Raw genomic sequence first — 16,430 nt, forward strand, 5'->3', positions numbered from 1 at the left:
AACAAGAAGAGGAACAGAGCAAAGACCCAACAATTTTTAATCTATAACCTTTTCTAAGGTTTTGGAAATTATCAAATGATAAGACATTTAGAAACAAATTAGTTTGCTATAACTGTGGCACTGAAAAACTGACCGGTTTAGTCTGTATACTAATTTAATTAACTCTTTTTTTTTATGATTTAACTGACTCTAAAATTTAAGGCCACTAGCTTTTATACAAAACAGTTATATAAGTATTTCGTTATTTTTGAAACACATAAAAGTATTTCGTTATTTAATAAAGAATATTTTTATTAATAGAAGCAACTAGAATGAAGAAAAAATGAATGAAGATTCCGTTTCAGAAAAGGAAAGTCATTTATTATTCCGACGAAAAGGAAATCTCATAAACATTAAAGAAAGAAGAAAACAAATCACCTGAAAATACAAAAAAAGAAGAAAGGAAATTTTGCTTGATAAGTCTTGAAGTTTTTGATCTTCCTTCATATTGAGATCATTCCACTATCCCTCCTCTCTTCTTATACAATCTCTCTGTTTCGTCTTTCGGTGAAACTCAGAACCAAAAATAATAAAAAAAAAACTCACCTTTCTCTCTTCTTCTCTTCTGTGGGTTAAGGAAGGTTCATTCCTCTAAAAAAATTCGATCTTTTTGTCGGGTCAACAATGAGCAATTGGAGAAGACAAAAGCCCAGAAACAACAACAGTAACAATTATAATCATCATCATCAACAACAACAACAACGAGGGACGACGATGACTCAATCACCAAAGCCGCCTCTTGGTATGACCCTGCTCTCTTCTTTCTTTTTATTCATCTTTTAATTTCGCGGAATAGTGATTAATCTCCTCGAATTTCTGTGTCTGCTGCACTGTTTATTGATTAGGGTTTGTGTTTGTTCATCAATCTCGTTTATGTACTTAGTGTTAGTGAAATTAACTAACATAATTGATTTCATCTCTGTTTTAGGTTTGTCAAGTTTGGTACTTTTTCTTTTTTTAAGTCCTAATTCATGAACGTGAGACAAGATTCATACAATGTATAAACAGTAGTTTGTGAACAGTAAAGGTTCAAACTTTGATTAAATTTTTTTTTTTTTAAAAAAGAGAATGATTTGAGAACAGAGTTTTTTTAACTTTTTGAGATTATTGTGTGTGTTTCTGCAGCTAACTGCAAACAGTCTGTTCCTGCGTGGGAGAAGGACTTCTGTGCTAAGGTTGGTTCAGTTCCATGGTCCAAAGTCCTAGAAGCGAAGCGGTTTATGCATCTGTACGAGAGAGTGGTCCAATGGGACGATTCAGCGGGAGAAGACGCGTTCAACAAGGCTAAATCTCATTACTGGGCTGAGATAAACGGAGTCTCCTGTGACTTACCTTTGCCTGATCCTGATGTCTACATTGACGATGTTGATTGGGACGCTCAAGTTGACAATGAGCTGGTTCTTGACCTCGAGCGTGGTCCAGACCCGGGAAGAGGAGAGAGGGGAGAAGAGCATGTGGTGATTCTTGATGCTTTGTTTTCGTCTGGACAGTATAGTGGACAAGGCTGGGGAACAGGATGGGGTGACGCTGAGGAGAATGTTGGTAAACCGGAGAACACATGGGATGATCATCAGCGTTGTGATGGGTGGAATCAGGATTCTTGGGGATGGAAGGAGGAACCAGTAGCTTGGGATCATGAGGAGAAGAAGATCAATAGGTTCGGAACAGAGTCTTGGGACTATAGGAACAGAAACAGCTTCAACAACAAGAAGGTTGGGAACTGGAACTGTAATGATCATCGTCATCAAGGAAGAGAGTGGAGAAAGAGAGGAGCGGCGCCACGTGAAGGAGAGCAGGTGGACGATTGTCGATGGAGAAATGGGAGAGGGAGAAGCCGAGGTGGGTTTCAGCAACCTTCCAATGGTTGCGGTTGGATGGAGTCCTTCTGAATCGATCAGAGTGTCTCTCTTGATAAATATTTTTGCAGAGGAAAGAATCAAAAGTTTTCGGTTATTAACTAATATAGTGAGCGTGTGGGAGTTTAGAATCATAGTGTGATGTTTTGTGCTAAACGTTTCTTAATGGTCTTTTGTCACTTTGAATGATGCAGATTACAAATATATATAAATATAATACTAAAAGTTTCTGGATGTTGCAACTTGTTTATGTTTTCTTTTCAGTTCTTGTATATTTATTACACAAAACGCTTGGAGGGTGATGATCGGGAAAAGTTGCGAAATTTATACTCTCATGCCTTCGTTTTCTGTCCTCTTCTCGAACCTTTGGAGAGAAACAGAGAGTCTTCTGGATATTCCTCCAAAGATTTTCCATGGTATACTTCAGGGGATCTTGATGAGATTGTACCTGAAACAGTATAGGATCAGAAGAAACTCTAAACTACCAAGAATCTTTAACCAAAAACCTAATACATGAGAAATAAAATTTACAGACATTAACATGAAGAACATACTTGGGTGAATCGTGTGAAAGATGTCATCCACCATTAGAGCTAAGAACATAACAAGGAAGACTGTTCCTTTGTTTCTCTCTTTCCCCATATAGAAAGTGCCAAGCTTTGTGATAAGAGAGTGTAAGCCTATGGTGTGCAGATATAAATAGGGGTAGTATTCGATATTGGTGACTTGAAGAGACAAGTGGGGATATCGCATATTTGTTTTTTTTTAATTGAACATCAAAAGTTTTATTTATTCAATTGCTTCTCTATTTTATTAAGGGAAAATTAGGTTCCTTTGTCTCTTTTGATTCATAAACAAGACAGGTTTTTATAAGTTTCATGAACGAAAATATTTATTTGTCCATGCTAATCAACACGTCCTTGAAAATATTGTAAGCATTTTATCGTATTTTTGACAAAGGAAGAAAAAACTACGATCATTTTGTGATTTTCAATTTCGTGATGTTATTATTAACTTTGAAGAAATTACTAAAAGTTTTCTGTATAATACATCACAGATGACACATGATAAATAGTGCATGCATGCGTCAAGGATATATTTTTTCCCAAAATATTCATGAATCTATTATGTTAATGAAAACTTAAAATTCTGCCCCTAAAAAGGCTATTATGTTATTGAATGGTTAGAAAGTTAAATCTTAGAATATTAAAATGGTTCACTTACTTTTTGCAAAGTGATGCTATTTTATTATTTATGTATTTGTATATTTCTAATATTTTATATCATTTTGAAGCTAACCAATACGCTAATAGCTTAGTGTGTTTTTTGTCATTCATCTTAACGAATCTTCGTGATTTAAAATTGGGTGGTCAAATCGGTTATTTGATTTTCTTCGATTAATCTGATTAGGATTATCTATCTATGATAAGTAAAGATTGAATTATTTTATGTCTCCCTCTTGCACCAACTTGTATACTCTACCAGCTTCCAAATTAGCAAATCGAATGCGACGAAAAAATTAATAGTGTATAGCAGCAACCAATACAAGAATAATGGCCATCGAATAATATCCAAGTAGCTGAGTGCTAAGCTATGATTAGCCACTTTGAAATAGATCAAATAATATTTTAATATTTTATATAAAAGCAATAAATTGATATACATAAATATATGAAAGTTTTTGTTCATAAAAGTTAGAAACAAGACATTGGATTGTTAGTGTTTCAAAAAAAAAAAAGATTGTTATAGGACCTAAAGAAGCAAATTTGTGGTGTCCTCAACTCGACCCACTTATTGAATATATGATTCCATCTTCTTTCTCTCATTGGTTTTTAGTTCTTTCCACTCATATCACCAACTACTGGTCTCAACGTATTGTCACATTATGATAATCATGATCCATAAACAACATTGACTACTTTGATATAAAAAAAATATCGACTACTATATAAAAAGTAGTTTTCATATCTCGACCAACTTATAACATATAATTTCTGTGGGTTTGCTGGATTAAGTACTATCTTCTTCGTAACTCCTCTTTTTGGGATATAAAAGACACAAACAAGGGGTCATGGATGTGGAGGAAACTACTAAAGCTAAGAGATGAGGCGTATGGCTTTTTCAGGATGGAGGTAAAGGATGGGAAATCAACGCACTTTTGGTTTGATGACTGGCTTGGTAAGAGGAGGTTGATTGAAATTACTGGAGCAGTAGGTACTACATACCTGGGACTGCCTCGTCGAGCCACAGTTAACGAGGCAGTAAATCAGAATGGTTGGGCGATTAAAGGTCAACGTAGTCGCCATCATCATGAGCTCTATGAGACTGTTGTTGCACAGCCGGTCCCTGCTCCTCAACTGGGACGAGATGTAGTTCTATGGAAACATGGAGATGATGATTATAGAGAAAGTTTCTCGAGTGCTAAAACATGGGATCAAATTAGACTGAAGAAGGAAACAGTGGGCTGGAGCAAGGTGGTTTGGTTTGCACAGGAGGTCCCGCGATTCTCGTTCATTACCTGGCTAGCGGTCAAGAATAGGCTATCAACAGGTGATAGGATGCGGATTTGGGGGATGACGCAATGCTGTACACTTTGTGAAGAGATCAATGAGACAAAGGATCATTTGTTCTTTGCTTGCCCATATTCATTCACAGTATGGCATAGCATGGCAACTCGTATTCCTGAATCTCATACGGACCCTGATTGGCAGTTGACTCTTGAGCACCTACCGGAGATGAGAGCTGGTGCGATGGATACTATCCTCCTCAAAATGTTATTTCAGGCGACAATCTATCATATTTGGAGAGAGCGCAACGCGCGAAAACACCACACTGGATGGATATCTACTGATGTAACGCGCACATTGATAGATAAATCGATGAGAAACCGCATATCATCACTCAAGAATAAGGCTAGGCATAAATACACGGGATTACTTCAAAAATGGTTCTTACACACTATGTAGCTCGACAGCTCTTTCTTTTATTTTATTCAGCATAATTTAGGCATAGTAGTTTTATCAATTCTTTTATAAATGTATCTTCCCTATATGGATGAATAAATTTGAAATTTCATCAAAAAACATATAATTTCTGGCATAGATTTTTATTTATGAAAAAAGTGTATCTGATCTCACCGACTACATGACCCTTAATATCAAAACAAAAATGTAAAAAGATCCTTCAAAATGTTCTGGCAAAAGCAGAGCAAGAACCAGTGAGTTCGCTACTTTGAAACAATCCAACTTTGCCATCATCACACATAACAATCGACCGATCAAGCAAAGCATTGAAGCCGGCAAGGTAAAGATATTATTCTTTAGGCCAGCCAAGACCAGGCCTTTGAACCTCCGCTTGAGCTTCTTCGTAGTCACGTGCAGAGCGGAGTGATTCCTCAAAGTCGGTCGAATCACTTGCGACGGGAAGGAAGCTTCCAATGTCGTCTTTAGCACCAAACCCTCCAGCTCTTATCACATCTTCTGCTGATATGGAAGCTTCCATGTTCACATCTCCATGAGGCTGCTGTCTACCAACTTGACCCATGTCAGTAACACCCTGACTTTGCTTCTCTTCGGTCTTGGATCCTCTCGGAGATATTACCCTCGGCTCTTTTACTTTACCTGCACCTATGTCGGAATGATTAGTCTGTCTTGTTATTTTCCGGTTTTTACCTCTAATATCCCAACATAACCGGTATTGTCTGACTAGTCAAGAACATGCATGAACTACTAACGTGTTTGTAGTTTACAAACAAAGATATGCTGTTAATGTATAATCAGAGTCTACGACATAAATCATAACTTAATGAATAGCATGGCGCACAAGCGAACTAGGGACTTGTTACAATCCAAATATACAGAGTAATCTAACAAGAATGAAAAGTCATCTAATCTTAAATCAGAAAACTACAGAGTAATCTAACAGGAATGCAAAGTCATCTAATCTTAAATCAGAAAACTAACATGTAAGGAAATTTATATCATAAATCATAACAAGTCTTTGTTCCTCCGCTACGTACGTGTTACATCAAACACTTGATACAGAAATGAGTGAAAGAAGTGGATGGAGTCGCTACCATTAGAGACATCTGAGTCAATCTGATTCATGTGGTTCGACTGTCTGAGAACCTGGTAACTGAAGATTCAAGTAAGGGTTTAGAAAGTGTACGTATGACAACACACAGAAAATAATATTAGGAAGAGAACAAAAAAAAAAACCCTAATTGTGGCCGAAATTGTGTACCTATGTAAACCCTAATCTAAGAAATCAAGATTGCAACAGCCGAATTATTTTCTGAAATAAAACAAAAACAAGCTGGGCATTAGAGTGTTAAAAAAAAAATAGAGTGTTAAAGATCACTTGCCCTGTAAAACAATACACAGAAGAAGACCAAATAATCTTTTCTCTTGGTTCTGTTTTTTTTTTCCTTCTTTACTTTTGGGAAAGTTGAAATAAAACTCCCTTTGTTGGATGAGAAGACACGCGGTGTGATGTGGCGTCTCCGTAGCTGCTATAGTACACGTGTCCTTCGCAGAGCTGTCTACTTTTGATGACGTATTCTTACAGAGCAAATTTGGATAGTATTCTATTTTATTCTCTTCTATCTTTTGCGTGCTCGTGCGTGTCAGGACGTATAGTTTTGGAACTCTAATTTAGATAAAAAATGGATTAGATCACTTTCTGCAATGGCCGTCACCATTCTTACTAGAAAGAGTAACTCTTTAATTATGGAGTCGGAGGTTAATGAATACTGACTTCTCTGTTTCATATTATATAGTTTTCTTTCAAGAGTAAGAGGGAAGTGGCTGATTGAACTTCACTAGTTATAGAGTGCATAGCAAAAGAGGGAACTACAACAAACATTAAAATAACTTTGCTAAACCATCTACTTGAGACTTGTACTGATCCATCTACTCCATCGACATCAAGACTATTATTTATTCCAACAAAAACCGCTGAAGATACCTCAAAAATCCGTCAACTAACAGAGATCCCCAACCATCCGAGTCTACTATCGCAAATCCAATCTTCTCAAGAACATCGCCGCTAAAACTCATCTTGACGTCGCCTACCAGCTTCCGGTTATCCTTATACTCCAGCTTCTCAATGAACCACCCATGCTTCGTGTCCAACGATCTTGTAGTATCCGCCACCGTGACAAACTTCCCCTTGCACATAACCTGCCACGTCATCCTCACCTCTTCCTCACCAGCAGTGATACCAGCCTTGCTCACGTCGACTTCGATTTGGAACTTGTCGTTAGGACCAAACACGAGATCTTCACCTTTTTTATAAACCGACGCTTTCTTTGTTTTGGTGGACACGTGGACGATGAAACTGAGATCAGAGAGCGGTATCTTGATGGTTTCCTCAAGCTGACCTTTGCGTCGGCGTTTCGCGTCTCTTTCAACGGCGGAGACGAGGTGTTTGTACGAGATGACGCCTTCCGTGTGTTCCAAGGCGATCTCGTAGGGAGATGAGCGTTGCGAGGACCGCGCGGTCATGATGGACTTCCATAGATTCTCCGAGGAAAAGCACTTTAGCCACGTGGTCGAGACGCAAGAGGCGACGGCGAGAGTCTCGGGGTCCATGTAATAGCTAATAGCGTTTAGTACCTCCCAAGATGGAATAGCCATAGGCATCGGTTTATCTCGAGTGATCTCGTCTTCGCGTTTGCGTTTCACGGCGGTGGGATAGGACAGCACACGTGCAACAGTGACGGAGGTAGTGAGAGACATGTGTGATTTTTCTAATGCACTTCTGTAGGGTTGATTCAGCTAAAGTGTTACTGAATATCCCTATTTATAGCTGTTTAGATTTACCTTGTTAACCCAAAACGACTCCAAAACGTGTAAAAGCAAACGGTGACTTCTTTTTCCATATTAAAGAAAAAATATATAAAACGAATCACGAAACGCATAAAAAAACAAACTGGAATTTTAAAAAATAATTTAGATTTTTATAGATCGATTTCCAAATTTTTAATACAAATTAAAACAATTTATTTTAGTTTTGAATGCATCATTTATTCACATCAAAAATATTCATAATCATAAACCAATAGTAACATATAAGCATTAGAATTATACTAATCTTGAAAGATACATGGCGAAATTCATTATGGAGTACTCCCGCAGCTTATAAACTTGTCTGCATTGTGGCAGAGATTTTTATTTACGACAAAAGTGTATTTGACATAATCAAAACAAAAAAACTTCTCTCATTTAATTTTTCTCTAGAGTTTTCTCTTATTTCTCTCTAAAGAACACCAACTTAAAGTTTCCCGATCTGGTGGCCGGTGGCCGGTGGCTTTTTACCACCGGTCGCCATACTCTTTATATTTGTTTTTTTCTGTATACACTCGGCTTCATCAGGCGAATTGATTTTATTCCGGTTGCGGATTTCACTTTTTGCGAGACGTTTTTTTGATGTATGTAGAGTCAAGCGAACAGAAGAGTTTCTTCAATCTAATATTTTCTCTGTTTTTCTCTTGACCCTTCATCTGAGAGTGATTCAAGATTGTATTTCAGAATACTTTATCGCTATTGTAGTATGTTCCTGGTTTTGGCGTTGCTAGCAGCACTTGCAAAGTTGATGTTGTTGCAAATCAACAGCTAAAAAGAGCTCTTGCTGGTGGGTAGTCCAGACTTCTCGGACCATGCGGTCATCTCCATCACTTTGGAACCAAACAGGATGAGGTTGAAGAGGCCTTTGCGGTTCTATAACTTCCTCACTCAGAATCCGGAATTTCTGGCGACTGTAGGAACAAACTGGTTCACCTTCAACATCACTGGCTCAGCAATGTTTAGAGTGTCAAAGAAGCTGAAGCTACTGAAGAACGTTCTCAGGGAATTTAGCAGGCAAAACTACTCAGATATAGAGAAAAGAACAGCTCAAGCGCACAATAGGCTACTCCAAGCGCAGTCGGACACACTCTCTCTTCCATCAACTCTCAACGCAAATACTGAGTTACAAGCTCAGCATGAATGGGAAGAGCTATCATCAGCTGAAACCTCTTTCTTTTTTCAGAGATCTAGCATTCAGTGGATGTCTTGCGGTGATGGTAACTCTGCTCTGTTTCACCGCTATGCAGCTTCTAGGCAGGCCGCAAATCATATTCACTTTCTCTTCTCTGAAAATGGTGAGCGCATAGACACTCAGTCGGGTATCCAGAACCTATGCATAGATTATTTCTCTGATCTCCTAGGAAGCCCTGTCTCGCCTCCTATGTTTATTCAGAGTGACTTGGACCTGCTGTTTGAATTTAGATGCTCAGACACCCAGGCTTCTTGTTTCGAAAGGGAGTTCACCGCAGACGAGATTAGGGAAGCTTTCTTTACCCTGCCCAAGAATAAATCAGGCGGCCCGAACGGTTATTCAGCGGAATTTTTCATGGCATCTTGGTCCATTGTCGGCCCTGAGGTTACAGAAGCTATCTTCGAATTCTTCCGTTCAGGTCAGCTGTAAGCAGTGGAATGCAGCAAATTTGGTTCTTATTCCCAAGAAACTAAATGCGTCTCTTACCACTGACTTCCGTCCAATATCGTGCCTCAACACAATCTATAAGGTCATCTCAAAGCTGTTGGCCTCCAGGTTGAAGGACATCCTGCCATTGTTGATCTCTAAGTCTCAATCTGCCTTCCTTCCAGGGCGTCTGTTAGCAGAAAATGTGTTACTGGCTACTGATTTTGTTAACGGGTACAACACTCAGGCTGTCACACCGAGAGGCATGTTGAAAGTGGACTTGCGAAAAGCTTTTGATTGTGTGCGTTGGGATTTCATCATGGCAACTCTGCGAGCACTGGCCATACCGGAGAGTTATATAGGATTAATCTCGGAATGCTTGTCTACTGCCTCTTTCTCTGTTTCTGTAAATGGAGCAACTGGTGGATTTTTTAAAAGCACTAAAGGTATCAGGCAAGGAGACCCCTTGTCACCGTACCTTTTCGTACTAGCGATGGAGTGTCTATCCCGTCTACTCCTATCTCGTTATGAAGCAGGCCACATAGGTTATCATCCGGGAACGGAGCAGTTAAAGATTTCGCACCTTATGTTTGCTGATGATGTGATGCTGTTCTTCGATGGCACGCCCAATAGTCTTCACGGTATCTCCGAGTGTCTTGATGATTTTGCTTCATGGTCGGGGCTACAAATGAATGCGTCTAAAACCGAGCTCTTCACCGCGGGTCTAGACCAATCTGAATCAGCTGCTATTGCTAGCTACGGATTCACCTCTGGTCAATTCCCCATCAGGTATCTAGGACTCCCACTTATGAGCAGGAAGCTTAAAATTTCAGAGTACGCCCTGCTTATTACGAAGATCACTGCGAGGTTTCAGTCTTGGTCAGCTAAGCTCCTTTCCTTCGCGGGAAGGCTACAGCTACTAAAGACAGTAATTTTCGGTACCGTAACGTTTTGGCTCTCTGCTTTTATCCTTCCCAAAGGTTGTATCAAGCTCATTGAATCTTTGTGTTCCCGTTTCCTCTGGTCCGGAAACATTGAGAAGAAAGGTCTAGCAAAAATTGCATGGCAAACAGTATGCTTACCTAAAGAAGAAGGCGGATTAGGCCTCAGGAGTTTTTCGGTTTGGAATCAAGTGCTCTGCCTCAAATTCATATGGTTACTGTTATCGAGATCCCCTTCGCTATGGGTCGATTGGCATTGGAGCACACATCTGAATGGGGTTTCTTTCTGGTCTGTTGAAGCTAGAGTCACCGACTCTTGGGCCTGGAGAAAATTACTAGATCTAAGACCTCTTGCCCTTCGTTTCTGTAAAACAAGACTTGGAAATGGCGAGTCCACGAGCTTCTGGTTCGATGTCTGGTCACAGTTTGGTCAGCTTATGGAGCACATTGGGCCAACCGGACCGAGAGCGCTGCGGATAAGAGAAAATGCTGTGGTTGCTGATGCGATCACGGACTCTGTTTGGTTGCTTCCTCATCCTAGATCCCAAAGGGAAGTTGAGCTTCATGTGTTCCTTACAACTATTAATCTGCCTCTTCCTTTGAATGTGAATGATGAAATTGAATGGGTAGCTGCTGATTATCCTTTCACTTCTTTCAGGTCTGCTACCACATGGGAAGTGTTGCGGCCAAGAGAAGAGATCAAAGACTGGGTGGACATTGTCTGGTTTAAAGGTGGTATACCGAAGCTAGCTTTCACAATGTGGATAGCTAACTATGACAGGCTGCCAACAAGATCCCGTTTGGCGGGCTGGGGTATGCAAATATCGCCATTGTGTCCCTTCTGCTCGCGGTTTGAGGAGACAAGAGATCACTTGATGTTGTCATGTGAGTATAGCAAAGTGGTGTGGCAGGAAGTGTATTTCAGATGTCACCCTCCTGCATCCTTGCCGACTACCTGGTCTGAGCTGCTCTCATGGATACGATCCTCCCCATCAAAGAAGCTCACTCTCTTGCGTAAACTGGCGGTTCATTCTGTCATTTTTAATCTATGGAAGCAAAGGAACAACCTCATTCATAATCAGGTCTCAATCTCTCCAGCCTCGGTGTTCCTAACCATTGATAGACAGCTGAGAAACATCATTTCAGCAAGAAGACATAAGAAACCCTTCCATCGGCTCATGATAATGTGGTTGAGATAGGTGCTCTTTCTAGTGTTAACCTTGTTAAGCCTTTATCCCATCTTGTTTTTTCTTCTTTTTTTGCCAAGATGGGGCAGTGATTAGTTCTACTTTGTAAAACTCTATTCATATATGATATTTACAGTTTAGCAAAAAAAAAAAGAACTCTTGCAAAAGGAGTAAGGAAAACAGTCGATAACTTTTTTTCCAAAGCAATCTAAGATCATCCTTTTTGTGTTTTGTCCAAAAAAAAACAGCTGTGTTGGGTAGGCCTCGGCATAAAAATTGAAAGTCGAAATTCGAACCGGAAACCCGAATTCAAACCAAACAAAAGTTTTAAAATAATCGAAAAGTTCCTATATTACTATAACCGAAAAACAGAAATCGAACCAGTACCAAACCAAGAATCGAATGGATATCCAAATATTCAAAATAAATTTATATATTTAAAAATATTAATTATATTTAGTATTTTTACTACTTATACACGAAACTATCCGGAAAATCGAAATACTCAAATATTTTTTTTCTAAAGTATTTTAAAATTTCTAATAAAACCCCTTCTATGTAACATGCTATTTTGCGAGTGGTTTGGATTTTTTTTAAATATATATAAAATATATATATATATATACACATATGTAAATTACTTTTTATATCAAATATGTGAATTACCTAATTAAATTACTAATATTAGATTTAAAAACTTGCATTAGAGGTGGATTTTATACATTATCAATAATACAACATTTCCATTTAATATCTCAGAAATATAAGGTTAACGTATTTAATTTAAAAATTAATATAAAAATGTCCTAAATCTGAAGTTAAGTGCAAAATGTCATTCAACTTTTTAAAAAAAAAATCAAAATAGAAACATGCATCTTTTTTTGAAGAACAGAAACATTATTTTATCGTTAATAAATTTGATGTAAAATTTCTGATAAAAATGCTTTTAGAGTGTTTTAGTAATGGGGGGTTTTAAAATATTTAAAAACTGAAGATAACAAAAAATTGATGATAACAAAAAGAAAAAAAATATAAAAAAGAAACGATTTTTAATTACGAAATTCTTCCTAGAACCTACTCATGCCACATGAGTTTAGCTTTATTTTCTTTCTTTAAAATATTTATTTAATTAATTTATACTATCCCCTAGTCTTTTCTAAATTATAATTAGTGTAATTATGAGATAATCAACTATAAAATCCTCCTGTCCGCGTGCAAATAATAATTAACCCTAATTTTCTATTTTCTCTTTTCTCTTTTCTTTTCCTACGGGTCTCAAATTTTCTTTCAGTCCAGAGACATGTCCGAAACCCTAACCGAAGATTTCACCTGTAAGATCTCTCTCTGCTTCTTGCTCGATCAAGATTGTTTGTATATATATATATATATATATATATATAGTTGTGTGTATTAGATTTCATCTGATCCATCTGTCAAGTTAAAACCAGCAGATATAAATCGTCGATCAACCTGTCCTATTAAATCATGCATTGCTAATTTATCTATAATGAGTTCTTGTTATTATTATTATTATTTTGCAGTAGGTTACACAGGTGCTTTCTGGGACTACGGCACTTTACCAATCCCTTGTGGTACCAATCCTTTTCGTATTCATGTAAAGGTCTTGGAAGCTCTTGAGAGAAAGGGACTTATTGGTTACTTGGCAATCTGGTTTTTTGATGATCAACCACCAATGCCAGATTTGAAAGAAGCTCAATTCTTCTTCCCTATAGGAGGTGAATTCCTTTGACTTTTTTGTTTGTTTGTTTGTTTGTTTTACTTCGTGTATTGTCTGTAAGGTAATCTTGATCTCTGTTTGATATATTTATATATATATATATAGTTCCGAAAGATGAATCTGAAAGAGCTAAGAGGATGATCAAGGATATTGTTCTGTTTGCATTGGACAACAGTCTTTGCCATGATGAACTAGGCAATGTGATGGTAGTCTCAAATACCATCTCACAAGAACCAGAGTTGATCAGTGTTCTTAAGGCTTTGGAATTGAGAAACCACAATGTTCTCTTGGTACAATCCGATAGAGCAAAGAAGGCTGATTTTCCTACCTTAAGCCTTGATTGGCTCTTCATAACCCTGTTAAATGATGATGATGATGATGCTGTCATGGACGGAGATTATGGCGACAAAGTTGGCGATGAAGCTATTACAAAAAGGAAAAACTACTTTGCAGAAAGGAAAAGAGCTCTCAGAGAAAGGAGGATAGCTTTCGCAAAAAGGAAAAATGCTCTGGCGAAAGAGAAAAATGCTCTTGCGAGAGGGAAAGTTGTAAAAGCTACCACCGGCGTCTTCTGGGACGTGTCGGATTGTCCACTGCCTGAAGGTTTCTCTGCCCGGTCAGTATATTTCAGTATCAAATATTCTAGTAAAGTTCATGATTATGGAGACATGTCAGTATTCACTTACGGTAACAGCAAGAATACAATGCCTTCTGAATATTCTGTCGAAACCCCCTTCTCCCTAGGTGAAGTGACTTTTGACAAAAAAAAAAAAACTTTATGTCTCTCTTTAGTTTTATTATTTGATTAAAAAAAAACTTTTTGTCTCTTTTTAATTATTTTCCCTTTAATATCTCGTTCTTGCAGGGGGAAATATAGTTCATGCTCATGCTGGAGATAAAGAATCTAGAGTTTATAAGATGATGTGGGACATTCTTCTATGGGCATTTGACAATCATCAGACTTCAGGACTAAATTTGGTGGTAATCCTCTCGTCAGAAGACAAAGAGTTTGTCCGTACTTATGCCTACATCGAGTTTGTGGACACTCTTCTCGAATTGAAAGCAAAAGGTTACAATGTACTCTTAGTACAACCTGAAATTGAGAGCGCAGCATCGAAAGACCTACTTGGTTCTGTAAGCTCGATATGGCTTTGGACAAGTCTATTACAACATTTCAATTCAGCAAAAGATGTGGAGGTATGTTATTGATTCAATTTTTTTATTCTAAGTCTTTTTGTCTTATTATTAAACACAATAAAACGTCAGAATCTCTATTAATAATAATAATTGTCTCGGTTTGTTGTGTATCACTTACACACCATCGATCATAAATTGATGTATCTTTATCATTTGTTGTGTGTGTTTGGGTTGGGTTTAGGTTTTGGGGATAGAAAGATTGAAGATTGAGCTTCAGGCAAGGGGACTGAAATGTGGAGGGACTCTGCAAGAGCTAGCTGAAAGGCTCTTCTTACTTAAATCAACACCACTCCATAAGTTCCCAAAGAATTGTGTTTCTAAGAGAGAAGAAAAAGAAGAAATGAATGCAAGAATGCAAGAAGAGCCATGGTACCACACTTGCGAAGTATGATGTTTGAACGGGGAGGCACTGCAACAAACACCCTGTGACCTCTGTCCTCCAATGTTGCAACTGTTGTTGCAAAGTCGGGATCTCCTGAAATGATAAACATGTGAGTCTTCTGCTCGTGTTGATTTGCATAGGCATACATTGATATTAATAACATCATGTAACATCCCAAGTTGTGATATGTAGAAAAGGCTTAAAAGAATTGATTTGACTATCTATGTCACCAAAGTTGACTTATTTTTTCCGTCGCACATCCGTTTAGAACTCCAGAGTTAAGCGTGTTTGAGCTGGAGTAGTGGAAGGATGGATGACCTATCGGAAAGTGATTCACGATACCGTGTAAATGAGACCAAAGCACGGAGAAAGGTCAAATGGTGATTGTAGGGTCAGTAAACAATGATTTCGAGCCTTGGAAAATTAACGACCGACCGTCAGATGGGATGGAGCCCACGGGCCGAGAGAGCGGGCGTGGGTGGCCCATTAGCCGTGAACGGATCGGAGTGTTAACAAGTGGTATCAGAGCTGGTTAGCCGTCTCAGTTCTGACCTGAGAGGCGTCTTGAGACCTGTCGTGGGACGCAACAAGGACGTTGCGTTCTTTGAGAAATGGTGAATTGTAACATCCGAAGTTGTGATATGTCGAAAAGGCTTAAGAGAATTGATTCTATTAAAAAAGTCAATTTTAAAAATTGATCCGGGTGAAATTACGCAAGTCTCCGTAACCGGTGCCGAAGTCTCCGTAACCGGTGCCGATTTCTTGCCGATTTCTTTTTCCATAAGAGTGTATTCCTGTTTATACTCCTTAGGAGCAGAAGTTAGATTATGCTTTAGGTTGGGTACATCATCACAGCTCTCCTTTAGAGGTGTCGTGTTGAAGTCCCAAAAGAAGTAGACTCCAGTTTTTCCTTTGGGGTGCTCATGCTCAAATTTTGGAAGTTGATCTCCGAGATTACGCTGCTTAGAAATAGCCGCAGAAAAGACTTGTTCATTAGATCTTGTTACACCTGCGGAATGGGAGATATACACTCTAATCAACAAGTTTAACAAATTCCTAAAAGAAGAGAAAAGGAAAAAGAGAAAGATCTCACGTCCACGATCACGAAGCATGACTTGAGAGGAAAGCAGCTGCAATATAAAACAACGTGAAACTCAAGTCATACATACTGGAAACAAGCGTATATATTATGATTCCCACACAAACTCATAATGACACAGTAACCACAACAACAGTGTCGTGCTAGTGTTTTACGGGGCCTGAGGCAGATTAAGATCAGCGCCGTCCCGAAAAAAATTATAAAGCACAAAGCATAATATATTTATTTTTAAATATAAAACATAAAAATTGTAAAACAAGTACAACAGTTTATATAGTGTTTACTTGTAAATAAATAGTAGTTTTATTTAAAAGTATATAAATAAACACGTTTGAAAGTTTTATGGAACAAATGAACTATTAAGTTTATAAGTGATAAGCATACACACAAACATAAAGAACTTTATGGCAAAAATATATTTAGCACAGATGCATTAAGTCATATAAATGCAAGTGATATTCTTATTTTTATTTTAAATGCTAACAAGGCAATCGTACTTGTAAGACAGTACATAGATCAAAATTACA

At 38.1% G+C, this 16,430-nt stretch overlaps 5 protein-coding genes and 1 long non-coding RNA gene across 10 annotated transcripts; 3 read left to right on the forward strand and 3 right to left on the reverse strand.

Annotated features, from left to right (window-relative positions):
- Positions 1–340: 340 nt before the first annotated feature.
- LOC108814509 (uncharacterized) lies at positions 341–2,129 on the forward strand. The gene is made up of 2 exons (XM_018587096.2): positions 341–781; positions 1,165–2,129. Exons 1-2 carry the CDS (start codon positions 664–666, stop codon positions 1,926–1,928), a joined length of 882 nt encoding a protein of 293 aa, XP_018442598.2. The 5' UTR covers positions 341–663; the 3' UTR covers positions 1,929–2,129.
- LOC108814510 (uncharacterized) lies at positions 2,110–2,635 on the reverse strand. Its single transcript, XR_001943663.2, has 2 exons — positions 2,450–2,635; positions 2,110–2,343 (listed from the first exon to the last, which is right to left on the reverse strand). It is a non-coding gene; the product is annotated as an uncharacterized LOC108814510 (long non-coding RNA).
- A 1,335-nt stretch (positions 2,636–3,970) lies between these two features.
- LOC108815081 (uncharacterized) lies at positions 3,971–4,861 on the forward strand. Its single transcript, XM_018587741.1, has one exon. It carries the CDS (start codon positions 3,971–3,973, stop codon positions 4,859–4,861), a length of 891 nt encoding a protein of 296 aa, XP_018443243.1.
- Positions 4,862–4,965: 104 nt separating this feature from the next.
- On the reverse strand, positions 4,966–6,417 carry LOC108816001 (uncharacterized). Of its 5 annotated transcripts, none has more exons than XM_018588554.2 (4): positions 6,259–6,344; positions 6,138–6,188; positions 5,914–6,029; positions 4,966–5,515 (listed from the first exon to the last, which is right to left on the reverse strand). In XM_018588554.2, the coding sequence occupies exons 3-4, from the start codon at positions 5,999–6,001 to the stop codon at positions 5,208–5,210; spliced, it is 396 nt and encodes a 131-aa protein (XP_018444056.1). In that variant the 5' UTR covers positions 6,002–6,029; positions 6,138–6,188; positions 6,259–6,344; the 3' UTR covers positions 4,966–5,207. The 5 variants fall into 5 exon arrangements, with proteins under 5 accessions (XP_018444056.1, XP_056847239.1, XP_018444055.1 ...); XM_056991259.1 differs by having other exon boundaries at positions 4,966–5,521; positions 5,971–6,029; positions 6,259–6,329; XM_018588553.2 differs by lacking the exon at positions 6,138–6,188 and having other exon boundaries at positions 6,259–6,417.
- A 284-nt stretch (positions 6,418–6,701) lies between these two features.
- On the reverse strand, positions 6,702–7,749 carry LOC108816751 (probable F-box protein At5g04010). Its single transcript, XM_018589319.2, has one exon. The coding sequence runs from the start codon at positions 7,631–7,633 to the stop codon at positions 6,833–6,835; it is 801 nt and encodes a 266-aa protein (XP_018444821.1). The 5' UTR covers positions 7,634–7,749; the 3' UTR covers positions 6,702–6,832.
- A 4,965-nt stretch (positions 7,750–12,714) lies between these two features.
- Positions 12,715–15,066, forward strand: LOC108815082 (uncharacterized). Its single transcript, XM_018587742.2, has 5 exons — positions 12,715–12,818; positions 13,029–13,223; positions 13,331–13,969; positions 14,091–14,422; positions 14,604–15,066. The coding sequence occupies exons 1-5, from the start codon at positions 12,788–12,790 to the stop codon at positions 14,811–14,813; spliced, it is 1,407 nt and encodes a 468-aa protein (XP_018443244.2). The 5' UTR covers positions 12,715–12,787; the 3' UTR covers positions 14,814–15,066.
- Positions 15,067–16,430: the final 1,364 nt, after the last annotated feature.

This window comes from Raphanus sativus, chromosome 7 (genome assembly GCF_000801105.2).
Source record: "Raphanus sativus cultivar WK10039 chromosome 7, ASM80110v3, whole genome shotgun sequence".
NCBI classification, from domain to species: Eukaryota; Viridiplantae; Streptophyta; class Magnoliopsida; order Brassicales; family Brassicaceae; genus Raphanus; species Raphanus sativus.